This window comes from Branchiostoma belcheri, unplaced genomic scaffold, assembly GCF_001625305.1.
Source record: "Branchiostoma belcheri isolate BF01 breed outbred unplaced genomic scaffold, Haploidv18h27 scaffold38, whole genome shotgun sequence".
Classification (NCBI taxonomy): domain Eukaryota; kingdom Metazoa; phylum Chordata; class Leptocardii; order Amphioxiformes; family Branchiostomatidae; genus Branchiostoma; species Branchiostoma belcheri.
The window spans coordinates 2,531,828-2,558,850 of NW_017803998.1; the positions used below are offsets into that span (position 1 = coordinate 2,531,828).

A 27,023-nucleotide genomic window follows, 5' to 3' on the forward strand; every position below is an offset into this window, starting at 1 on the left:
TGACAGTACTTGATAGTATGAATTTAGCTGTTCTTAACAAAAAAAATGGATTCATGAATCCTGTTCCTCTGGGAAACCCCTTAACAGTGGAAGTTTTAAAATCATTATCCTTGTCAAAGGCTTCTTCATGTACTTTCCTATCCCATTTTACAGAATAGTAAGTTTCTGTCCTTAGTGCTGAAATGCCATTACATCATCATTGATGTATTGCTTACATAAAGATTAATGTAGCTATGTAGACTCATGGGATGGTTTTCACATTTGAGAAGTACATGTATGTTGACTATTTAGAGTCACTTTCAAGATATGTTTGTGTGTGTGTGTTTGGTGGGTGTATGCATGCATGTGTGTGTGCATATGTGAGTTTACGTGTGTGTGTATGCACACGTGTATATTATGTGTACACATGTTACTGTATGTATGTATGTATGTGTGCGTACATGTATTTGTATGTGTGTGTGTGTGTGTTTGGGCGTGTGTGTCTGTGTGTGCTTATACATGTATTTATTGCCTGGAGCGAGTTACTCCCTTTCTATAAGTTATATGATACAAGCTTTTTCTGTAATAAATGTAGTTGCCATGAAAACATTTTTAAAATGCCTCTACTGCTTTCTCTGACTTGAGTTTCAGCTGTTAGTCAGCTGGTAGTAGGCAACCTGTCTGGAGTTACCACATGACTGTGTGTTTGTGTTATCTGTGCTCACGCCTGTCCTCCATTATTATTATTTAACATCTTCCATTCTTACCGTTAATTGTAAACTGGAAAGTACAGTAGGAATGGTCATCAGTATAATGATCAGTACAACAGAGACATCTAGTGTGCCATTTCCTTGTAATTCATTGGCCCTCAATGGTCACAACTTTTTAAAAGACACAAAGTAATGGCCATTTTATCATCTGGATAATATAAATATATGCTACTTTATCAGTAGTTAAAGTTATCCATGTTTAGGAGAGAACATAGGAGCTCTGTTCTCAGAATTGACAACAAATCTGGGAATATTCTCTGGGTGAAAAATCCACAAAAAGACCTTAACTTAATAGTTCCCAAAATGTTTGCATTAGTCTTAGATTTGTATTGCCCATGTCATAGTTTTGTTTGGTACTTTTTTCTAGTTGTTAGAGTACCCAACCCTGTCCTTGGTGCTGAAATAACATCGAATTTAAGATCAACGATATTGATAAATTTATCAACCATATTGATCAACTTGTCAATAAGAATTTTTATGATAAAAGGTAAACAGACACCAATGGGAGACTCTGATGCAGTTTAGAGTGTAAGTATTGAAAATTTCATTGAATTCTAGAAAGAAATGTCAGATCATGATTAATACAGCATGTGTGCTCTACTCTTTTCTAAAGCCATGTCATATCTCACTACATTGTAAGCAGCCAGGATCCAATTAATTTTGTTTTACATCTGTTTTTGTGTCCCGTAACCTCTTTTGTCAACCTTGATGATGAATATCAATATATGTCATCTTTTGACTTGTGGACTGGAGTTTCTTTTGTTTTATAATCAATTCTACAAACATGTAGTACAGTGTCTGAATCTTGAGAATACCGTTTACACTCCTTTTCTTTCAACAGTATTGTTAAGGTCTATCCTGATATGTTATTTACAACAAAGGTGAGGTAGTAATGTTATATGTTCAACATGATATTATGTCCCAGATACCACAGTAGTACAGATTTATCATCTAGATTTAACTTACGAAAGTGAATGCTATTTCTGGTGACTTGTGCTGTAAATTTACTGCAAAACTAAAGCAGCTGCCATTTTTGAAATACAGTACTACTAAATAGAAGTTTTGTCCTGTATATTGTCATTAAACAAGTTTAGTCATTTTACTTTATACAATTTTATACAGTCTTGTAGTGTTAAGTTGTTATCAGTCTCCTGTATTATTACAGATTAGCCAGTTTCTTGGCAATGTCCTCCTGTTTCTGTTTGTTTCCTGTCTCCATGGCGATGGTCATTGCTGATTGATAGTGAGATCTGGCCAGGTCCAGTTTACCCAGTTCCTTGTAGTTAACAGCTATGTCTTGATGTGCTGTTATCTGTCCAGTCTTGTCTCCACTTTCTTGTCTCATCTTCAGGGACTTCTTGTCCCACTCCAAACTGTCCTCATGCTCCCCCATGTCATAATGGGCCCGTCCAAGTCTGTTGTAAGCCAGACTCTCCCTGTCCTTCCTTCCCAAGTCCCTGGCTAGTGCCGACATCTCTGTGTAGTACTTGTGTGATGTCTGTGGTTCATGTAGCTGTTCCCTGTGTAAATCACCCAGCTCACAGTAAATGTACATCTGTTGAGTCTTGTTTCCTGTCTCCATGGCGAAGGTCATTGCTGATTGATAGTGAGATCTGGCCAGGTCCAGTTTACCCAGTGCCATGTAGGAAGCAGCTAGACATTGATGTGCTGTCATCTGATTAGTCTTGTCTCCACTTTCTTGTCTCATATTCAGGTCCTTCTTGTACCACTCTAAACTTTCCTCTTGCTCCCCCATGTCATAATGGGCCAGTCCAAGTCTGTTGTAAGCCTGACTCTCCTTGTCCTTCCTCCCCAAGTCCCTGGCTAGTGCCAACATCTCTGTGTAGTACTTGAGTGATTCCTGTGGTTCATGTAGCTGTTCCCTGTGTAAATCACCCAGACCACAGTAAATGTCCATCTGTTCAGTCTTGTTTCCTGTCTCCATGGCGATGGTCATTGCTGATTGATAGTGAGATCTGGCCTGGTCCAGTTTACCCAGTGCCTTGTAGGAATCAGCCATGTTTTGATGTGCTGTTATCTGTTCAGTCTTGTCTCCACTTTCTTGGCACATCTTCATGTTCTTCTTGTACCACTCCAAACTTTCCTCATGCTCTCCCATGTCATAATGGGCCACTCCAAGTCTGTTGTAAGCCTGACTCTCCCTGTCCTTCCTCCCCAAGTCCCTGGCTAGTGCCAACATCTCTGTGTAGTACTTGTGTGATTCCTGTGGTTCATGTAGCTGTTTCCTGTGTAAATCACCCAGCTTACAGTAAATATCCATATGTTCAGTCTTGTTTCCTGTCTCCATGGCAACAGCCAAGGCTGATTCATAGTTGATTTTTGCATCTGACACTTGACCTGACAGTGCTAATGATGAGGCCAGGTTTTTGTACGCTACACAAATGTTAGTTTCATTTTTGGTTTCTATTCTATAGATAGCCAGAGCTTTCTCATGGTTTCTAAAGGCTTCCTGTCGCAAACCTAAGATATCACATGTTAAACCTAGTCTGTTGTAGGCCTTGGCTTCTTTTGTGTCTTCTGATAGTTCCTGAGAACACTCTAACATGTACTGGTAATACTGCAGAGCTGACTGTAAGTTGTGTAGTTTTGTCCTGTAGAGATCACCTATCTGACAGTACAAGTCAAACTGTTGCGGCTTGTCTTCCATCACTGCAGGTGTGTTCAGTTCAGCAAGGAGAGTCCCCAGTATGGTCTGTGTTTCAACCTCACCTAGAAGAGAAATTTGGAAGGCAAGTCCTCGAGATTACAGTTTTGTGTTAACCTGATTTAATTTGGTTGTTTAATACATTTTTAAGAGTACAATACTTGACACAGCTGTTGAAGAAGAATGCTACATGCAAGCTGTTTATGAATACATTTTGAAAGCTGTTTATGATCATTACATATTGTACAATGTACACTGCCTTGTCCCTTTTTCCTGATCCCCTTTGCACACAACATAAGATTATAATTTCACAAGGAAAGGGTCTTTTTGGTAAAAGGTACCCAAAGGATCATGTATGTTTCCATCAAAAGTAAGTACTTCTCTTCAAACTAGATAGTGATGTTGGTGTTTACTGCCACCCTTTCCTCTAGATTTTGGAATCAGAACACAGTGCACATGCAGAACAGAGCCCCAATTTTACCTGCAGGAGCCTGCATTTGCAGGTGGTATTTTGAGCCGTGCAGTGACTGTCAATGTACCATACCTGTAGGTGAGTATGGTCTGCTGGGTCCTGATCCTGGAGTGCCTGTTTGGTACCCAGATGTCTGAGAACCCATGGAGGAAGTTCTCTGCCTGGGTTTTCCCATCAGTTGTTCCAGTTCCCTGATGTCCAGTGAGACCAGTTCTGAGATCACTTCAGGCACATCTGTGGTGTCGTAATCTGTAGTCTGTTCATCATCTGTGAATTTATCAATATGAGCTGAGAAAAACACATTTACTGAAGCATAATCACGGAGGTTCAAGATACGACCTAACACACTCAGTGTGTTTATAGCTATAGGAAGTGTTTTGAGCCCTGATGATCTGATCTGATCTTTTGTACACAGTTTGGTGTACTGCAATCACCAATATTAATTATTATACTCATTTTGTACCTGTCATTTTCAGTTCGCGAAGTTTGGCCCCAAGATGATCCTGGCTGTCCTCCTCTGTCTGTGTAGTTGATGGGATGTGCAGCTCCTGTTGTTTCCCAGAAGACCTTGCCAGGTTTGTACCATCCAGATAAAGTACATCCAGCACACTGGCAGTGGTGTGGGTGTGTGGCTGGTAGGGAGGGTACTCCTGGGGTAGTCTTGGGATGGGTTGGTCTTCAACATCAAGTACAAAAAATTATTATTATTATGGGTTCACCACACCACGAAGTGGTGGTGAACCCATATTGCTTTTTCTGATGTTTCTTCTCCTTCTCCTTCTCCTTCTCCTGCCATTTTTTAAATGGATTCAGCTTCTTCATTTTAGGGCCTAAGGTCCTGAAATTTGGTATGGAGGTACAGTGGGCAAATACCCCTAGGCGTTTTTTAAATTTTTGTGATACAGGCTTTTAGAATGGTTTTATTTGAGTTTTTTGGCTGTGTTATAGCAAATGTATTACTGAGTTAGTGTGCAGTGTTACCACATTTGGGCATGAGTCATCACAATGGAATGCAGGGCATCAACCAATAGGCATGCAGCTTTCCTCTATTCTCCTTGCTGATTGGCTGTTGGAATTTAACAGGCTTAACTTAATTAATACCTGCTCAGATCCATTCCATACTGACAGTATGTCTGTATTCAAGTGTTTTGGTAGGTATTTCAAGCTTTCCTGCTCCAGCATTGGAATGCGGGGCATGAACACTTCTTTTTTTCTTGAAAATCAACAGTTTGCATTATGCAATTAAAAATCCTAACCAATAATGTAGGGAATAGCTATCCAACTGCTGTAGTCTTAGTTGTATGTTACTTCATACTATAGTTATATCAATGTAAAGCATTGTTTTCCCTTGTGTTTCTCATTCTTTCCCTGCCATGTCGTAAAATGTGGTGAAGCCATTGCTGTATTTGCTCCAAAGCAAATGTCGGCCTTTCTAGTTTCACACATTTTATATTGATTAAAATGTAAACAAAAGCACAGAGACTACTTTAGAATATTATATCCTCAATCTGCTTATTTGCTTTACATCTATAAATGCATAAAGACTATCAAAAAGATACAAATAACTGGCTGTGACGGGTGACATTACACGTATATTAAAGTAAAATGATATATTCATGATAATTAGACACAAAAATTATTTTTTTTATTAAATCTCAAAGGTTTGACAAAGCTGATAAACTTGAAATTCATCTCTTACCTAAGTCTGCTCCCCTCTGAAAGTCTTCCTCATCAACCTCAATGTGCACATGGAGTGGCATCCCTCCACATATCTCCACCAACTCCTGGCTGATGTACTCCTCAGTCAGGATGGCCGACAGGGTACCATCTCTACAAGCTGACACAAACTCTACCTGACTGTCCCTATGGTAGAACCTTAGCTTACAGAGTACACTTCCTTCACAGAGCTCCCTTATTTCAGCCTTTAATATGTGAAGTCTTTTCATTGTCTCTTTGAACCTTTGCTCATCATGCAACACAGTTCTTGTGAATAGCTCATTTATAATGTTTAAAAGGGTCTTCTTTCCTTTTTCACTTACTGTGTCATCCATCACTTCAGACTTCAACTGTTTATACATCTCCATTCTTTCATTGAATACTGCCTCGCTCTGTACATCTTCTGTGATCATAACTTCTAACTTACTGAGGAGAATTGTTTTTCCTACCAAGGAAATACTGTCTGCTACTGTTACGGACAACTTTACTTGCTGATCTGAAAAAAAATGCATGGATTCTTTACGTTTAGCCTCCCATGGCAAGTAAGTGAAGTATTCTACAATGTAATCAATATGATGAGTCATGAAATATTTCTTAAAGTATTAAAATATTTCTTTAAGTGTTTCTTCTCCCTTTACTTGTATATGTATATATATCAAAGTTATAATCATTTAATGTAACTTTCTACCCCTTTACTTGTTTTTGAGCAAATGGATATGAAGGTTTCTTGGAACAAATTATTAATCTTACCAAACTTCAATGCTTTCCTGTCTCCATTGGTGTCCTCAGCCTCATCTCTCTCTCTCTTTCTCTTCTGGACTTGTGCAGGCTGATGTGCCTCAGTACCTGAACACAGTTCAAATTTTCAGCAAAGGTAGAGGACATAAAATCACAATTTTTAGACACAACTGATTGTTCAGAATATGAACATTCCGCTGTATCTTATAAATTATAATAACATACATTTGAGGTTTTTCTAGAGCTATTTTTTGTTGACTAAAAATCAAATTGAGTTGCAGGTAGAAGGTACATTACATACCATAGACACTAGATTAAACAAATTGACAGTTTCTCACCTAATCCTCCACATGCCTGGAGGAAACTCTGATGAGACTCTTCCCAGTATCTGGACTCCAGGAGCCTTTGTTTGAGTGCTGCAGCCCTACTGAACTCTGCTTTAGACAGCTTTAGAACTTTCTCAATCTGATCTGCCCATTGTCTGACATCTAGAGAATCATCACCCTTGATAGCAAGTACAGAGTGGTGGAATTCTGGTATGACCTCATTGACCAAGGTGGCAAGTCCTGATTGGTCAGATATGAGGACTGGTACGCCAGCTGCCATGGCCTCCAGACCAACCAGTCCAAAGGGTTCTGTGCGGGAGGGCATGAGAACCAGGTGGGCCTGCTGCATGTCTCGGCAGATGTCTTCCTGGGTGCCGTGTGGGAGAAGTGTGGGGATCAGTTTTCCTGAGTTGATGCTGGTTTGGAGAATCTTCATACTGGCCTGATACTCCTCTTCACTGACACCACGAATCCGTAGTTGGATTCTTTTGTTACTTGTCTTTGCCACCCTTGCCAAGGACTTTGCTACAAAGTCAAGACCTTTCAGCTTTCCTACTTCTTTAACCCTACTGATCAACAGAACAACTTTCTCCCTGCTCTCGACATACTCAACTGAGGTTTCCTGAAATATCTTGGATGGTTCTGGAAGAAAGAGTTTGTGAACTGGCCTCTTTTCTTTGGGAATTGCACGAATTGTGTTTGTGAAGTGGTCATGTGTTCTGTGTCCGACAGAAAACAGAGTTTTTGCCGTCTCTGCATCTTGTCTGATAGAGTCTTCCTTCTTCCCAATGCCCATGGCCTTCTCCTCTTCCTTGTACTTCTCTGTGTCTTCAGGTATAGTCTGTGTGAGAATACTGATGCTTGCTTGGGGAAAACGCTGTTCCATGATAGCTGCTGCTGCTCTGCTAGTGACATCAGCATGGCCCACAATCCATCCTATATTCTGTGGGAGTCTGGGATAGCGGATGCGGTGGTCAAAGGTCAGCCAATCCAGACAAGGTTTTCTTGTGTCTCCTTCAATGGGGGTTGGGAGGATGAGCTCCACTCCATCAGCCTCAGCACACTTTCTGTCCTCCTCTGTATCCTCCAACACCAAACAGTAGACTTTCCTCCCTGCTCCTGTCAGGATTTGAACCACCTGTCGGTTCATGGTGGAAACGTCATCTTCTTTAGATGTGGCATACTGATCAGTCACTAGCAGAACTGCATTGGGTTCTAAAAGAAAAATTGTAACACACTGTTAGGAATAAAAAGATTTCTTTTCAAATATTCAGATATCATGTCTGCTCTGTATCCTACCTGAGCCTACAGACTTACAAGGAATAATTTCACAATATTTCTCTTCTACACACTTGTACATCTACTAGTAGGTAAATACATGTATTTTACATGACTGTATTGCTTTTAAACTGAACCATCACCTGTCCTGATTTGAGGTTGCCAGCTGTGGTCAATCATCATATAACTTAAGATTATCTTTTTTACTGACACTGCCCCTTACAATTTACATACATTTATTTTGTATATTGCTCTGACTCTTGTATATTGCATTTTATACAAAAGTCAAACAGTACCATATGAAATATAATACTGGCTATTATATATCACAATAAAAAAACACATATCAACTTACCCCCCTAAGTTGTGGATTGTGCTAATTAAAAAGTAGATAATAATCTAATTTTAGTCATTATTCAAAGAAGTGATCTGGTACTCATAGTCTTTGAATTGTAATCATTATTACCAGTAATGCTGGATCTGTGGAGGACTTTGACCTCCAAACTAGTTATTCTTTTTCTAAAAATATTTCAGCCTTTCAGTTACTGTCAAAAATTTATAAAAAGCTTTAAGTTGTTGTTGATGTCTGACAGTGAGAGCCTGACAGTGAAGCTTCAAGCAAATGTAAATAAATTAACTTTAACTTCTGTTTGTAAATGTCTCAAAAATTCAAAATGGCTGCATTAACTTTTCCTGGTGAACTTTGGTTTCCACACTGTATTTTGTTGCTGTGTACAGCATTGCAAGTTTTGCTAGGAAATGTTCTAATACTACCCCATGTAAAATGTATCTACACTGTTGTACTTTCCATGTTGACAGAGAAAACAAATAACTGAAAGTCTTTACCTTTTCTTGAAGAGTTGTTGGCGGCAGCCATTTTGTCTTCGATGTGATGTTTGCCCTATGGAATGCTGGGTAGAGTTGGCTGCTTGAGTTAGTTAATATTTACCTGTCATGTGATCACAAAGTTTGCTAACCAAACCATCACGAGGTATATTTGCTCAGCCAACATTATGTTGTTCAGGGCATTGTACTTAGTATTGTTAAGGCTCAAGGGAATTGTTAGACTACTTGGTGTAATCAGTTATCATGTACTTTGAGTAAATCAGCTGCAAATTGTATTTAATAGTTTTACTTGATGTTTTTATTTGAACAGTCTTGTGTTCAATGGTGTATACATGCCGGACACAGATAAAGTTGAATAACATGTTATTGCCCTTGGAACTGAACTGCTAGCAAATTCAATTTTGCACAGATTAGCTACAACCAACCTATCATAATGTAAAAAGTTATTCAATGTAAGTCAATGCTCTAAAACTATTTTTGAGAAGATTTCAAATATCTACTGATGATTAGTTTGTTCTGCATCTTGATCTTTTATTTTATCTCCTTCCTTGATCTTTTGTTTTATTCATTTTTAAAACTCAGGCTTCAAAGTCCATGTTTAACTGGTCATATCTCCTACAGAAATTGTAGAATATGTTGACTGAGTCGTGATGCAGAAATCCCCCTTCATCTGTTTGTTGTTACACCTGTAAAAATTGTTTCAGCACACAACAGTCAGGAAGGAGTTATGAGATACATAATATATAAATGTGACACCCCCCTCCCCAACCTCCCTACATCATTGTCACATCTGCTGTTATTCACTAAATTAGGTTTACTAACCTCTGCTAATATGTGGAATATTATAAGTTGAGAAAATCTACTGCCTACAGTTTAAAGAGGCAAATTCCTTCTCACAGTTTAGTCTTTTTTTCCTCAAATTTCAGCTAGTCTGCAGTTTTTGCTCTTGGTGCTGAAGTGCCATCAAATATATAACATTTAGACAAATGAAGGTTACAGACATCCATTGAGTATGGAGGTGATAACTGCCCATTCAACAATTTACTCTTTACATTGTCTTGTCCTGTTTTATCAGTATGATGTTCCTGCCCTTGGTGCTGAAGTGCCATCAAACATGTAAGATTTAGACAAGTGAAGGTTACAGACATCCATTGAGTATGGAGGTGATAATTGCCTTTCAACAATTTACTCTTTGTCTTGTCCTGTTTTATCAGTATGATGTTCTTGCCCTTGGTGCTGAAGTGCTATCAAATGGCATTTTACACAGGTTGGCTATAGCCCTTGTTCCATAATAATGTAAAAGAGTTACAGACTAAGTAAATGTTCTGAAAGTTGTTATTTAGAAGCTTTCAGATGTCTAATGTTTGTTTGTTTGTTTTTGCATCTTGATGAAAGTTCTGAATACACATTTGGATTGGATATAGTTACATAATATATATTTTCAACATTTTCAATAACAACCTTAAAGTCATATCAAATATAAAAAAACTGTCTAGTTATATTTTATCAACCTATGAGTACAGGTAAGTGAAAGCACCAGCCTCTGGACTGAGTTCTGGGAATAAACCCCAGACCTTGTTACAGTATACATCATGTATGTATGTGCTACTCTTATCTTTAGAGCCTTTTAATCTCACAGCTTTTCAAACATTTGTGAGCAGAATTGTATTCTTCCTTCTGGAAAGTTTTACATACAAACTTCTCTCCACCCTGTCAACATGGACTCATCTGTTGACCTTTGACATCCCTCCTGAGGGTGATCAAGATCAAACTGTAAACCTGAGCTATCTTTAACTTCTGGCTGAATTTTGTTCATGGCCCTAGCCCTAGTCTAAGAGTGATTTGTGTATTCTGGCTTGCTGAAAAGGCCTCCAAAGATCTGTGAGTGTTTCAGTTTTGTTTTGTTCTATAATCTATATATATCAACTAATTTAGGAGGGTCTGTAAAATTTAGTGTACAAAAACAGCTGTGCTCAGTACTACATGGAGAGGTTCAAAATAATAAGAAACAGTGAGGATTAGAGGACATATCTCAGACTTCAGTTGTAATTGCTGCACGACTATTTACGGACAAATGTACAGACCTAACAGGCGGCTCAAGAAAACACTTTATTGATCTTTTATTTGCCAATTTCAAACTCAAGATTGAAAATTCATCAAATCCTGATGGTTGTCCCCAAGTTGGGTCACCTGGGGTCAACATAGTTATCCAGTCCTGCTTACCCACATAATGTAAGTTTTTATTAAATTTTGTCATGTCCCATAGTAATGTTTTACTCATCATAAGAGTGTTACTTGAAGTATATTTAATCTCTTGAATTGCAGAATGGTAGAAATTAAACTCGAAATGGTTTATTTTTTAAACATGAACTAATAGAACAGTGTCTTATGACATTATTGTTTACATTCCTTTTCTGTTGAACAGTGTTATTATACATGTAACTTACATGTATATTATTCTATCCTCATGTGCTATTTACAGCAAAGATGAGGTAGATTAACATGATATTTTGCCCCAGATACTTACAATACAGTCATATAACATTTTAGACTAAATGTTACATGATTTTATTGTATCTCCCAATATTTGGGGCAAATTTTAGATATAACAAGGAAATTGCTTTTTCTATACAAGTCATCTGTAACCATATATATATATATATATAGGCTGTCACTGGCCAGTCATGTCATGCGACATGAAGAGATGGCAGGGTTAGTACTTCTCTGGTCACCAACAGAAAAGCGGAGACGTGGTCACCCTTCTTTAACTCTGAAGAGGGTGATCGAGGAGGACATAGGTCTGGGCGGTGCTGAACTGTCCTCTGTCATGCGTGACAGGAACTTGTGGAGACGACAGTACATGGTGTCACCTGATTAGGATGAACTGAACTGAATACTAGTTGCTGCAAAACTAAAGCAGCTACATTTGTTGAGATACAGTAAATTTGAGTTTTGAGAGATGAATAAAATAAATAAATAAGTTTTGTCCTGTATATTTATCCTTAAACAAGTTTAGTCATTTTACTTTACAGTCTTGTACTATAAAGTTGTCATCAGTCTCCTGTATTGTTACAGATTAGCCAGTTTCTTGGCAATGTCCTCCTGTTGCTGTTTGTTTCCTGTCTCCATGGCGATGGTCATTGCTGATTGATAGTGAGATCTGGCCAGGTCCAGTTTACCCAGTGCCTGGTAGGAAACAGCTAGACATTGATGTGCTGTTATCTGTTCAGTCTTGTCTCCACTTTCTTGTCTCATCTTCAGGTCCTTCTTGTACCACTCCAAACTTTCCTCATGCTCCCCCATGTCATAATGGGCATGTCCAAGTCTGTTGTAAGCCAGCCCCTCCCAGTCCTTCCTCCCCAAGTCCCTGGCTAGTGCCAACATCTCTGTGTAGTACTTGTGTGATTCCTGTGGTTCATGTAGCTGTTCTCTGTGTAAATCACCCAGCTGTAAGGAAATGTCCATCTGTTCAGTCTTGTTTCCTGTCTCCATGGCAATGGTCATTGCTGATTGATAGTGAGATCTAGCCAGGTCCAGTTTACCCAGTGCCTTGTAGGAACGAGCTATGTTTTTATGTGCTGTTATCTGTTCAGTCTTGTCTCCACTTTCTTGGCTCATCTTCAGGTGCTTTCTGTACCACTCCAAACTTTCCTCATGCTCCCCCATGTCATAATGGGCATGTCCCAGTCTGTTGTAAGCCAGACTCTCCCAGTCCTTCCTCCCCAAGTCCCTGGCTAGTGCCAACATCTCTGTGTAGTACTTGTGTGATTCCTGTGGTTCCTGTAGCTGTTCCCTGTGTAAATCACCCAGCTTACAGTAAATGTCCATCTGTTCAGTCTTGTTTCCTGTCTCCATGGCAACAGCCAAGGCTGATTCATAGTTAGTTTTTGCATCTGACACTTGACCTGACAGTGCTAATGATGAGGCCAGGTTTTTGTACGCTACACAAATGTTAGTTTCATTTCTGGTTTCTACTCTATAGATAGCCAGAGCTTTCTCATGATTTCTAAAGGCTTCCTGTTGCAAACCAAGGATGTCATATGTTAAACCTAGTCTGTTGTAGGCCTTGGCTTGTTTTGTGTCTTCTGACAGTTCCTGAGAACACTCTAACATGTTCTGGTAATACTGCAGAGCTGACTGTAAGTTGTGTAGTTTTGTCCTGTAGAGATCACCTATCTGACAGTACAGGTCAAACTGTTGTACCTTGTCTTCCATCACTGCAGGTGTGTTCAGTTCAGCAAGGAGAGTCCCTAGTATGGTCTGTGTTTCAACCTCACCTAGAAGTGAAATTTGGAAGGCAAGTAGAGATTATTAAAGTTAACTATCTAACCTGATTTAGTCTAATTAAGACTAGTCTTTACATTGCCCCTATGACAACATTAGTTGACAGTTCAAGTATACTGTACAATCCTGCTGTTTATCAAATATTCCTTTTTGTACATGATTTTAATCCCACCAGCTACATTCTTTTGTCCTTTTTCCTCATCCCCTTTGCAAAAGAAAATTATTCACTTTCGACAAAGATATTTACTTTAGTTAGTATTTCTTTTCAACCTACTATACTTTTTACAGATTTTTGTGACTAATATGAATACTTTTATGTTAACTTTGCAGTTTTGATGGTCACTTCTCTACTGCAAACTTATTAATACATTGAACAAACAATAATCGCCCTGCCACTGCGAACATATACATTTAGTTTCATGAACATGTCCATTTTTCTCAGACTACGACCTTTTGCTACCGCGAACATAAAGTAAATTTTTTTGTAGTGAAGTTGGCACTGTCACCCTTTCATCTAGGGGGGCCTGCATGCTCTTTTTCGTAAGTCGTAATCAGGCCTTTTTAGTCTTCGTAATCTCTAGGCAGCCTCCCCCAAAATCAATGTAATTTGTAAAAGTACATTAGCTACAAAGTGTAAAGTTGTAATCAGCTCTGAGACATTAATTCGTAATCGGTAGCGAAAATTTTGCATAATTTGTAATCACTAACACCCCCTCCCCCCATGCAGGCCTTCATCTAGATGTAGAAATCATAACTCAGTGACTGTCAATGTATCATTAATACTGACCTGTAGGCGAGTATGGTCTGCTGGGTCCTGATCCTGGAGTGCCTGTTTGATACCCAGATGTCTGAGAACCCATGGAGGAAGTTCTCTTCCTGGGTTTTCCCATCAGTTGTTCCAGTTCCCTGATGTCCAGTGAGACCAGTTCTGAGATCACTTCAGGCACATCTGTGGTGGCATGTGCTTCTGTAGTCTGTTGATCATCTGTGAGTTTATTAATATGAGCTTAGAAAAATACATTTTCTGAAGCATAATCATGGAGGTTCAAGATACGACCTAACACACTCAGTGTGTTAACTTTATAGCTATAGGAAGTGTTTTGAGCCCTGATGATCTGATCTGATATGCACATGACCTTTGTACAGTTTGGTGTACTCCAATCACAAATATTAATTATCATACTCATTTTGTACCTGTCATTTTCAGTTCGCGAAGTTTGGCCCCAAGATGATCCAGACTGTCCTCAGTCTGTGTAGCTGGAGGGATGTGTAGCTCCTGTTGTTTCCCAGAAGACCTTGCCAGGTTTGTACCATCCAGATGAAGTACATCCAGCACACTGGCAGTGGTGTGGGTGTGTGGCTGGTAGAGGGGGTACTCCTGGGGTAGTCTTGGGATGGGTTGGTCTTCAACATCAAGTACAAAAATTTATTATTTTAAACATTCTATTGATTGCTAAGTGAAAGACATTATGAAAACTAATTTAGAATTACATGATTTATTCCAAATCTGCTTGGTTGCTTTACATTTATGTGTAATGCTAAAATGATGGCAGATAGTAGACTTGACTTTTCAAAAAGATATTATCATGGCTGTTACAGGTGAAATGATAAGGGATAAATAACAATTTGGTGTAATAATGAGCTTAGAAAACAAAGTGTTTGTTATGAAGTTACCTTCTGCAGAGGATGTAGTGAGTAGGTAGACCAGGGCCTTCCTGAAGTCCTCCATGTTGATGTTTGTCGTCACAGAGACACTCTCAGCACAGAGTTGCTGTAAGGTTTCCTCCCTTATCAAACTACTGTGCAGCATGTTGCTTAGTTCTCCACTTTTGTACATGAACCAGAGGTCCCCTAACCCAGACAAGTCTGTACATTGCAGGTAGAAGATCAGACTGCCCGGCTTTACAATTATTACATTAACACCCTTGATTTTCTCTATTTGCTTGATTGCTTCTGCAGTGTCAAGCAAGTCTTCCATGGTCTTGATTTCAGGCCTTATGTTTTCCAGAAGATAGACAGTTTCATCTGTAACTGTGGTGGGGTCTAATGTGAGAAGTGTCTCTCTTGCAGAGGCATAGTTTTTCATTTCCTTTGGAGATTTAACACTGGGTATGACCTGTGCAAGTATTTCTACCACAATAGGCAGTGGAGGAGGTTGCCCTAGAAGAGATGTATTATGACCAATATTAACTACACGTATGTAGGAAAAGATTTATTGCATTCTGTGCTTTGAGCAACAATGTCTTTTCATTTCATGTCCATGACTGTCACATTAAGCCAAGGTAAAAAAAAACATTATAGTTGATGCTCTTTTGAAACAGGCTGTCTGTATCAGCTGTATGGTTAATCACCCATTGGCATTCAATTGTTAAAAAGTCACATTCAAGTTTGACACTTAATTGTTTGATCAAAAGCATAAGCCATAGTGACTTACATGTATAGGCAAGGCAAGAAATAAACTTGATTCCACAAGCACTTTTGAAAAGGAAATGTTAACTTAACCACCTTTCACTGACAAGTATTGCCTAAAACTTACCTTTCTTTGTTGCTTTCCTGCTTTCTGTCTCACCAGTAGGTTCTGTGTCTCTTTCTCTCTTTTGGACTTGACCAGGATGTGGCGTTTCATTACCTGGACAAAGTTTAAATTATAACTAACAGTTACTGTAACAGTTACTGATTCAGAAGATAACAGTTATAGAAAAATGATGCATGGAATAAAATATATTTTACCTAACATTGAGAAATTTGCTGTATATAAATCCTGGACAGCGCGTGATATTTTTCGCTGTTTTGCAACCAAAAAAAAAAACATAATGCTGTTACAGTAATTGTTCAACCTTGGTGTAAAATAGAAGACAACATGGTATATTCCCAGAAAGGCTTAGGCCCAGCACCCTTGGGCCTAAGCCTTCCTGCGGGTCAGGTCTCCCTTTGGCCATTCAACCTGCAGTTGTATATTGTTTACATTGTATAGTGCAGTTCTGCAATTAATGAAAAACCAATGAAAGCATAAGAGGGGTAAGTAAAATTGCCATGTTGGATTGGTCTATACATTTGTACTTATGGTCCCATTCCATAAGTTGTGAACCTCAAGATAACAGACCTTGGTGACAAACACTACCTTTTACCTTACATACTTTGAGGCTAAGGTTATCCATACCTTCCTCTGTCTCCTGACTTTGAACAACACTTTGGTCCAGGACTGGAGCAGGCTGTTCTTCAGCATTACCTGGGCACAGTTCAAGTTCATGAAATGTAAGATCAAAAGACTAACAATAAATTCATGGATAACTGAACTGTAGGACATATAAATGTTGGAATATAAGAATAATGATAATTTAAAATAAAAGATGAATCTGCATGAGGCTGTATGAATTTGTTGGGAATCTTTGAGAAGTGTATTTGCCAGTCAATAACAGCTGCTAACCCAAATATAAAGCCGATTTACCTGTATCAGTACAGGCTATGATGAACTGCAAATGGAACTCTTCCCAGTACTTTGAGGACAGAAGTTGCTGCTTGCCTCTTGCTGCTGTTTTGAACTCTGCTCTGTTGTGTTTCAGCACCCTCTCTATGGCATCAGCCCAACGTCTGACAGTGGTACCTTCATCGCTTCCATCCATGTCAACAATGGAATGATGCAGTTCATCTACATGTTCATGGATGAAGTCTGCTAGTCCAGAATTGCTGGATACAAGAACAGGAACGCCTGCTGCAATGGCCTCCAGGCCAACCAGTCCGAACGGTTCAGCACGAGAAGGCATCAGGACCAGGTGGGCCTTCATCATCTCTCTACAGATGTCCTTCTGTGTGCCATAGGGGAGGAAGGTTACCTGTAAGTTTGCTGACTTACAGTGCTCAAGGATGGCCTTGGTTGCTTCAAAGTCATCTTTGTCAACTCCTATGACATGCCACTTGATTTTGATCTTCTCTGCAACAATGCTCAGGGTTTCAGCAGCAAGGTCATATCCCTTCAGCTTCTCTACACCCTTCACCCTACCAATGGATAGGACCACCATTGTCTCTGTGTCCTTGTATTCTATCTCTGCATCTTCAAAGATCTTGGAGGGTCTTGGAACAAACTTGACATGCCGAGGCCTCTTGCTGGCAGGTATAGCTCTGAACTGGTTCTCAAAGTGATCAAATATCTTGTTTCCAAGAGAGAAGACCACATCAGCCTCTTGTGCATCTTCAAGGATGGAGTCTTCCTTCTTCCCAATGCCCATGGCTTCCTCATCCCCCTTGTAGTACTCGGTGTCTTCCGGTATGTCACTAGAAAAGAGGATAACCCCAGTGTCTGGGTACCGTTCTTTCTTTATTCTTATTGCTGCCCTACTTGTAGCATTAGTATGTCCCACAGTGCATCTGATCTTTGGGGGGAGATGTGGATATTTCACATGGTGGTCAAAGGTCAGCCAGTCCAAAGAGGGATCAGTTCTAGAATCATCTGGGTCAAGTCTGGGCAGTAACAGTTCCACTCCATCTTGTTGTGCATCTTGTTTGTCCTGTTCGCTTGCTTGTAAAACAGTACTGAAGACAGGAATGTCATTTTCCTTGAATATTTTCCCCAGCTTTGGATTTATGGTGATCTTTCCTTGAGATGTGTTGTACCCGTCCTGAATCAGCAAAACAGCAAGGCTCTCTGTAATAAGGGAAAGTACTTGTTATTATAATACATCATGTAAATAAACAGTTCATTTAATTTTTATCAAATTCAAAGTCCCAATTGCAGCAGTGCCATGATTCAGAATAGAGCAAGCCATGACACTGTCAGTTACCCAGTAGAAGCCATCGTGGTTTGAAAAGTTCAACAAGAATTTCTTACCATCATTAAGTATTTGAGCTTTTATAATCTTTGTTAGTTTATTTTGTGTCATTAACTATCGAAATAATGTTGTATTGATCATCTTAACTGATAGTCTTCTATACTCAAGTCACGGAAATTACAGAAATTCCTACACCAAAGAATTGTTGCAGACAGATTACAGATGTATGCAGTTATAATGCTTGCCCCTAATGCATCACCAAAATAACAGCGGAGGTAATAAGTAAATTTTTTCGCCAAGCAGCAATATTAAGGGCTACTCCAGTCTTTACAAAATAGAGAGTCTGCAGTAAAGACAGTAAAATTTCAGGATATATTAACTTTCGTTCCACAACTTTGTATTCAGAACTACACTGTACCGTATATTCCAGATTAAAGTGTGCACCCCCGATTTGCGGTAGGTTGGAGACAAATATTCCCGGCGGAAACATAAAATGGAAAAACTTGAATAAAATACGCACTCCTTCAATGCACGGCCGGTGCCACAGTAAACACGTAATCATGTAATGCCTTTTACATGTAAGTTCGTATTGGCTCAGGTTATAATGAGTGCTGAGAGTTACTTACCCATGTTTGTCCCTGTGTATTAGCTGTGGATTTTCATGCTGTCTTGATATGCTGCTGGTGAGAAAAACAAGATTGAAGAAGACAGAAAGTAATATGTGGCAACGATACACAGTATTAGGTAAGACCTATTTTGTCTTGAGTTTTCATGATTTTAGGGGGACTTTGTTCGGTAAAATTCGATGAGACAATTCTACAGATAGTTAGAGTTGAGGATATGATAACAGGTTCTTCCAAATTTCAAGGTTTTTTGTGGTGTTGACCATCAAAACAGTCATTTTTTTGTGCCTGGAAGCAAAATGTTTGATAGTCATGCAGAAAGTTAACAAATCAACAAAGATTACATAACCTTTCAACTTTTTACGGAAATTATTGTTGTAGACAGTGCCGCAAGAACATATTCTTTTATGTTGTTAAAGTCAAGAACCTAACTCACCTGTGGTAGACTCAAAAATCATGCCCTTGTCCATGATCCCAACCCATCAGGGGGCCAGGTAAAGGTAGCGTCTCTGGCTCAAGGTCAAAGTGCGCATGAAAAGTGATACTTGTTATGGTCTATTTCATTGGCCAATCTTATGAAAATCGTCTCTCTCTATCCTATTATTTCTGTGTTTTTGTTAAATTTTTCCATCCAGAACTCATTTCTTCATATCTATGATTAGTTTTACAAGTAGTCAGATAATATTTTTCAAGGTCACACTACTTGGAGATCCCCTAACTTACACCAGTGTCGGATCAGTTACATCTGGACAAAAGCGATTGCTGTGAGACAACAATTGTGGAACATACTACCAAGATACTACTTGCAGGGATGTCAAAATTTTCTCTCATTTTTGTACGTGGAGGTCATTAACTAAGATATCAAAGTATCTTCTCAGCAAAGGTTGTACTCGAATGTTTCTTTCCATTTTCGTTCCCTTGCAATATTCAGTATAAATCATGAATAAACAGTGGATTGTGGGTAGTGGATAATATTACCAGCCCTGCCTTTAGAAGGTTGTTCTCAGATACGTGTTGTTTGGTTTGCCCACAGTCACTGTGTTACAATTGAGTTAAGCCACACTGCCAATGTAAACAATAAGTCAATGCACGGTGGATTGCAGAGCACAAAACAAGCTGGTTGAGTGAATTGACTACCCTATGCCTGTGTATGTTTGTCCTTGTGGCAGTCCTTGGTAGTAATTGACGACTCAATTTACTAGATTTGTGCCTATATGAATGACAGCCATATGATAGTTCCTGAATAGTTCATAGTGTAATGAGTGCTGAAAAATGAGGAAACGTTTAAATGATTGCTACACAAGAATGCTCTATATGTTTCTTAATATCTCCTTTGAACAAAAATTCCATAATGGGTACGTAGTTACAGAGAAGATCAAAAACAGAATGAAACTTGCAGCACCCTGATAGTTACATGTATTATTGCATCCAAGTTACAGTCCTTTCAGATCATAGTTGGGAACCCATAAAAGAAGGGAGACATAGGATTAACTTCATTGACAACTTTAGCTATAGATCGGACACTAACCTGGCTGATAAGGAAGTAAAGGAAATCCAGTCTCTGATAGAGGGAAGTGGGGGACGGTTCGAATGAACAAAACAATGAGCGGTACGTACAATTTGGCAGGAAATAAGCAAGCTTTCTGTTGAGTTAAAACACAATATTAATCATGTAGACAAATGGAGATACCAAACTCAAGTCTATGGACCTTGTTTGTATGTATGGTCTTTGTATTAAAAGACTTAGTACAATAAAAAGTTATTAATAAGATTTTCCCATGACATACATGTATTAACTCAGAAGGGCAGATATTTGCTCGGCAGCAAATACTATATAACAGCATATTTCAGTCCATACTCCCACTCTAAAATAGACTGTTCCATATCCACCATAAAATTCCATGTAGTGCTCCTCTATATTTCCATAGTCCTCAATACCCATGCAGTGCTTTTTAATAGTAACAATGGTTCACGAAACCCCCATGAAACGTTCCCTACCTTATTGCGTCCATGAAAATGGAGGAATTGTTTTGGGTGTTTGGCAAAGGTTTGAAATCACGAAGCTCTAATAAACATTTGTAATTGTATTAAAATGATTTTTAACCGTAGTTTTAAACTCAGACATAACATTTTGTCGTGAAAAAAATTAAAAGGGACGTGTCCTCTGTTTTAATAACTTTGCAGATTCTGGATACGTGGTTCGAGCAATTGCCGAAGTACAGTCTGGAACAAATACAAATGTCAGCTCTCACGACTGTATACCAATGGATATATGAAATCAAGAACACTTCTTCTCTACTTAAATGTAGTCTAGAAATAGGGACGAATTAGAATAATTATCTGTCGAGTTTTCTTTTAGAATCTGCATATTTGATATCAACGTATCGTTGTCGTTGCTGTTTTAGGTCCTTGTGAATTAAGGTGAAATGGATATCACTTGATGTGTGTTTTAAGAGTGTAGGCTATCATGAAAGTTTGTCTGTGTTGTATGTTTAAAATGTAAAACTTTATACAAAGGATGGTTCTCACCTAGAGCTTTCGACCAGGCACTCTTCAATAGACTGACGCAATGAGACTTCTTATGTGGCTTCATGGAAGTGTGACGTCAACACTGAGTCAAAGGTATCTGTTAAACGATGTCGGCCCCCGTCGCGGTAGAGGGAAGCCTGATGGGCCCTGTAAATATCTTCTTTCATCCCTTTCAGAAAGTAGTCTTGTTCAGTGCCCAGTGTTCTCACACTTACAAGAAGCCAATTGTATGTACGAATGTATTTGAGTAACAATAAACAGAAGTTTCTTAGTTTCTTAAATAGTCATTTATATCCCAATAGGATAGACCATGTAAACATTGATATGGTATGCATCTGCTTTGCAAATGTTTCTCTTCTAATTATACTTTTTCCTAGCCTATAGTATAAATAGCCAACATTGTCCTTAGTACTGAAATGCCATCCAACGTAATATCAACCATAATGGTCAATAAATAAACGTATAAAAATACAAATAAAAGTGAAATGGATTTTGTGTATTATGCAAGTATACTTTCAAAATTTGTCAATATGACTTTTGGGATACTGTGATGCAGTGAAAACTTAATTGAATTCTAGAAAGAAATGTCAGATCTTGTTTAATACAGCATTGTGTACTCCACTCTTTTCTAAAGCCATGTCATATCTCACTGCATTATAAGCAGCCAGGATCCAATTAATTTTGTTTTACATCTGTTTTTGTTTACTGTAACCTCTGTGGTCGACCCTCTACAAATGGACTCGTCCGGAGAGCTTTGACATCCCTCCTATAGCGCGAAGATGGAACTTTCAAAAAAGTGTTGAACCAGTGTTCTCCTCCTTCTGACTGTCACTGTTTTATAATCTTCATGTCAGGGGACTGTACTATGTCTTCTGATTTGCTGAAAAGGCCTTTGAAGATCTGTGAGTGTTTCTGTTTTGTTTTTGTAATGTAAATTGATAACCTAATTTTGGAGGGTCACAGTACTGCATGCGTGGAGAGTATGGGATTGGTGGAGGTAAAGGTCAGACTTGAGTTGTTACAGTAGTAATGTTGCACAACATTTTCACCACAAATCTACAGACTATAAGGGAAGCTCAAGGAATTCCTTTTTTTTATTTACCGATTTTAAAGTCAATATTAATCTAGATTATCAAATCTTCCTGAATCCCCAAGTCAGGTCACCTGGGGTCAACATATTTCCATGCCTGCTTACCCACATAATGCACAGTTATGTTGTACTCATCATATCTCCAAAATTGAGTGTTACTTTAAATATATGTCATCATTTGACTTGTGGACTGGAGTTTCTGAAATTCTTCTGTTTTATAATCAATTCTACATACATGTAGTACAGTGTCTTAATCTTGAGAATACCGTTTACATTCCTTTTCTCTTTAACAGTATTGTTAAGGTCTATCCTGATGTGCTATTTACAACAAAGGTGAGGTAGTAATGTTATATGTTCAACATGATATTGTGTACCAGATACCACAGTGGTACAGATTTGGCATCTAGATGTAACTTACGAAAGTAAATGGTATTTCTGGTGACTTGTGCTGTAAATTTACTGCAAAACTAAAGCAGCTTTCATTATTGAACTAGAAAGGCCAATATTTGCTTTGGAGCAAATACAGCGATGGGTTCACCACATTTTACCACATGGCAGGGAAAGAATGAGAAACACAAGGGAAAACAATGATTTACATTGATATAACTATAATATGAAGTAAAATACAACTAAAACAACAGTTGGATAGCTATTCCCTACTTTATTGGTTAGGATTTTTAATTGCATAATGCAAACTGTTGATTTTCAAAATAAAAAAAAAACGTCCATGCCCGGCATTCCAATGCTGGAGCAGGAAAGCTTGAAATACCTACCAAAACACTTGAATACAGACATACTGTCAGTATGGAAATGCTTCTGTGCAGGTGTTAATCAAGTTAAATCCCAACAGCCAATCAGCAAGAAGTATAGAGGAAAGCTGCATGCCTATTGGTTGATGCCCTGCATTCCATTTTGATGACTCATGCCCAAACGTGGTAAACAAGGCAAACTAACACAGTAATACATTTGCTATAACACAGCCAAAAAACTCAAATAAAACCATTCTAAAAGCCTGTATCACAATAATTTAAAAAACGCCTAGGGGTATTTGCCCACTGTACCTCCATACCAAATTTCAGGACCTTAGGCCCTAAAATGAAGAAGCTGAATCCATTTAAAAAATGGCAGGAGAAGAAGGAGAAGAAACATCAGAAAAAGCAATATGGTTTCACCACACCACTTCGTGGTGTGGTGAACCCATAAATACAGTTAATAGGAGCTTTCTCCTGTATATGGTCTTTTAGTCATTTTACTTTACAGTCTTGTACTGTAAAGATGTAAAGTTGTCATCAGCCTCCTGTATTGTTACAGATTAGCCAGCTTCTTGGTAATGTCCTCCTGTTCCTGTTTGTTTCCTGTCTCCATGGCGATGGTCATTGCTGATTGATAGTGAGATCTGGCCAGGTCCAGTTTACCCAGTGCCTTGTAGGAATCAGCTATATTTTTATGTACTATTATCTGTTCAGTTTTATCTCCACTTTCTTGGCTCATCTTCAGGTTCTTCTTGTCCCACTCCAAAGTTTCGTCATGCTCCCCCATGACATAATGGACCCGTCCAAGTCTGTTGTATGCCAGACTCTCCTTGTCCTTCCTCCCCAAGTCCCTGGCTAGTGCCAACATCTCTGTGTAGTACTTGTGTGATTCCTGTGGTTCATGTAGCTGTTCCCTGTGTAAATCACCCAGCTCACAGTAAATGTCCATCTGTTCAGTCTTGTTTCCTGTCTCCATGGCGATGGTCATTGCTGATTGATAGTGAGATCTGGCCAGGTCCAGTTTACCCAGTGCCTTGTAGGAAACAGCTATGTTTTTATGTGCTGTTATCTGTTCAGTCTTATCTCCACTTTCTTGTCTCATCTTCAGGTGCTTCTTGTGCCGATCCAAGCTTTCCTCATACTCCCCCATGTCATGATGAGCCAGTCCAAGTCTGTTGTAAGCCTGACTCTCCCTGTCCTTCCTCCCCAAGTCCCTGGCTAGTGCCAACATCTCTGTGTAGTACTTGTGTGATTCCTGTGGTTCATGTAGCTGTTTCCTGTGTAAATCACCCAGCTTACAGTAAATGTCCATCTGTTGCTGTTTGTTTCCTGTCTCCATGGCGATGGTCATTGCTGATTGATAGTGAGATCTGGCCAGGTCCAGTTTACCCAGTGCCTCGTAGGAATCAGCTATGTTTATATGTGCTATTATCTGTCCAGTCTTGTCTCCACTTTCTTGGCTCATCTTCAGGTCTTTCTTGCTCCACTCCAAACTTTCTTCATACTCCCCCATGTCATAATGGGCATGTCCAAGTCTGTTGTAAGCCTGCCTCTCCCTGTCCTTCCTCCCCAAGTCCCTGGCTAGTGCCAACATCTCTGTGTAGTACTTGTGTGATTCCTGTGGTTCATGTAGCTGTTCTCTGTGTAAATCACCCAGCTTACAGTAAATGTCTATCTGTTCGGTCTTGTTTCCTGTCTCCATGGCAACAGCCAAGGCTGATTCATAGTTGATTTTTGAATCTGACACTTGACCTGACAGTGCTAATGATGAGGCCAGGTTTTTGTAAGCTACACAAATATTAGTTTCATTTTTGGTTTCTACTTTGTAGATAGCCAGAGCTTTCTCATGATTTCTAAAGGCTTCCTGTGGTAAACCTAAGATATCACATGTTAAACCTAGTCTGTTGTAGGCCTTGGCTTGTTTTGTGTCTTCTGACAGTTCCTGAGAACAGTCTAACATGTTCTGGTAATACTGCAGAGCTGACTGTAAGTTGTGTAGTTTTGTCCTGTAGAGATCTCCTATCTGACAGTACAGGTCAAACTGTTGTGCCTTGTCTTGCTTTACCACAGGTGTGTTGAGTTCAGCAAGGAGACCCTTGACCTCCAGCGTGTCCTTGGTATCAATCTCACCTAGTTAAAAAACAACAGCTTTCACTCAACTGATTTTAAGTGTTGTGAGTTCTTGTTGCAGATGATAAGTATATTATACTTTAAGTAGTGTGTTTTTAGTACTTACTATTAAGGTGTGGCTTGATGCCTTCTCTGCTTTCTCTTAATTATATAATGTCATTTGGCATTGCCACCATGGGGTACTAAGTACTTTCTGACCTTTGCATTAGTGCAACAGTTACTGTTACATGACATTGTCCATGTAGTTACTAAAACGCTTGTGTATTCTAAAGGTCCTGCAACAAAGAGGTACAAGCATGCACAATTTATAATAATTGTCTCTATTATTAGTGTCACTTTACTTGCATAGATTACCAAAGTTGTTAGTGAATCATTTAGCATGCCCCTACATATACCTGTATATGAGAATGGTCTGCTGGGTGCTGATCCAGAAGGGCCTGTTCCATACCCAGATGACCAAGAGCTCCTTGAGAATGTTTTCTTCCTGGGTTTTCCCATCATCAGTTGTTCCAGTTCCCTGATGTCCAGTGAGACCAGTTCTGAGATCTCCGGTGGCACATCTTTTTCACCAGGTTCTTCAAAATCTGTAGTCTCTTTATTATCTATGGAATATGAATGAATATCTAGGTAGGCATTATGCAAACCTCAGCAATGCATCCTACATGTATAGCCTCAAATACTGTGAACATGGGTGACCAGATTCTGCTGTATGTGAAAAATACATGCTTCATCATTGTGATTACATTATTAGACAGGGTTCAAAATACCCACTTTTGCACACAAGTCATATTTTCTGTGTGAGACTTGTGGGAAACGCCAGGTTGCCCGTTGCACAAGTCACCTTTTTTTTGCCTACAAAGTGGCTTCTGAAATAAACTATTCACCTTGGCTTAGGCTCAGACAGGATGCCATCTGCTTTGTAACAGGCCAGTGAATGTATTTATCATTGTGGTAGAGGCTGTCATTTATAATAATAATCAAAACATTTTCCAATATTATTTATAATAATAATCAAAACATTTCCCAATGTTGTCAACAAAGTTCATTTCTTTTAGATTTGAAGCACTTCCATTTCTTTTAGACAAGGAGCAATAAAACAACATTGTAACTCAACATCTGCTTTGAGAAAAGCCATCAAGATTTAATAATAATGACCAATGTCCCTGAAGATAGGGGTGTTCTGTGAAATATTCCATTTTTTAAAGGTATACATGTATTTGTTGTAAATTTTTTGAAAAAATGTAATACCAGTAGTCCGGTACATGTATTTCAAAAACACTCCTACAAACATATGTACATGTATACTGGGTCTTCAGAAGTGTCATCCATAAAATTAAGATTTTGTGGCCTAAAATAAAGACTGGTCCAGAACACCCACATGGCCCCAGGTTATAGGTATGACATAAATATTTCTAAATTCCTCACCACCATGGGAAATATCTGCTCCTCTCTGAAAGTCTTCCTCATCAACCTCAATGTGCACATGGAGCGGCATCCCTCCACATATCTCCACCAACTCCTGGCTGATGTACTCCTCAGTCAGGATGGCTGACAGGGTCCCATCTCTACAAGCTGACACAAACTCTACCTGACTGTCTCTATGGTAGAACCTCAGTTTACAGAGAACACATCCCTCACATAGCTCCCTTATTTCAGCCTTTAACATGTGAAGTCTTTTCATTGTCTCTTTGAACCTTTGCTCATCATGCAGCACAGTTCTTGTGAATAGCTCATTTATAATGTTTAAAAGGGTCCTCTTTCCTTCTTCACTAATTGTGTCATCTTTCACTTCAGACTTCAACTGTTTATACATCTTCATTATTTCATTGAACACTGCCTCACTCTGTACATCTTCTGTGATCATAACTTCTAACTTACTGAGGAGAATTCTTTTTCCTACCAAGGAAATACTGTCTGCTACTGTTATAGACAGCTTAACTTGCTGATCTGAAAAAAAAAGACAAAGTTTTGCATGGATTCTTCAAGTTACGCTCCCATGGCAAGACTGTACTGATGTAGACTAATCAATGTGATGAGTCATGAAACATTTCCTGTTTTG

At 39.0% G+C, this 27,023-nt stretch overlaps 2 protein-coding genes across 2 annotated transcripts in view; both read right to left on the minus strand.

Annotated features, from left to right (window-relative positions):
• Positions 1-1,053: 1,053 nt before the first annotated feature.
• Positions 1,054-27,023, minus strand: part of LOC109476607 (tetratricopeptide repeat protein 28-like) — a 29,035-nt gene continuing 3,065 nt past the window's right edge. Inside the window, exons 2-8 of the mRNA XM_019777598.1 lie at positions 16,235-16,303; positions 15,611-15,703; positions 14,749-15,234; positions 14,269-14,478; positions 13,862-14,059; positions 11,925-13,067; positions 1,054-3,062 (exon numbers count right to left, since the gene is read on the minus strand). Coding sequence (XP_019633157.1) covers positions 1,909-3,062; positions 11,925-13,067; positions 13,862-14,059; positions 14,269-14,478; positions 14,749-15,234; positions 15,611-15,703; positions 16,235-16,303 — 3,353 coding nt within the window. The 3' untranslated portion in view covers positions 1,054-1,908. The remainder of the gene's footprint in view (positions 3,063-11,924; positions 13,068-13,861; positions 14,060-14,268; positions 14,479-14,748; positions 15,235-15,610; positions 15,704-16,234; positions 16,304-27,023) is intronic.
• LOC109476605 (tetratricopeptide repeat protein 28-like) lies at positions 23,312-25,548 on the minus strand. Its single transcript, XM_019777596.1, has 2 exons — positions 25,360-25,548; positions 23,312-24,964 (listed from the first exon to the last, which is right to left on the minus strand). Exons 1-2 carry the CDS (start codon positions 25,463-25,465, stop codon positions 23,388-23,390), a joined length of 1,683 nt encoding a protein of 560 aa, XP_019633155.1. The 5' UTR covers positions 25,466-25,548; the 3' UTR covers positions 23,312-23,387.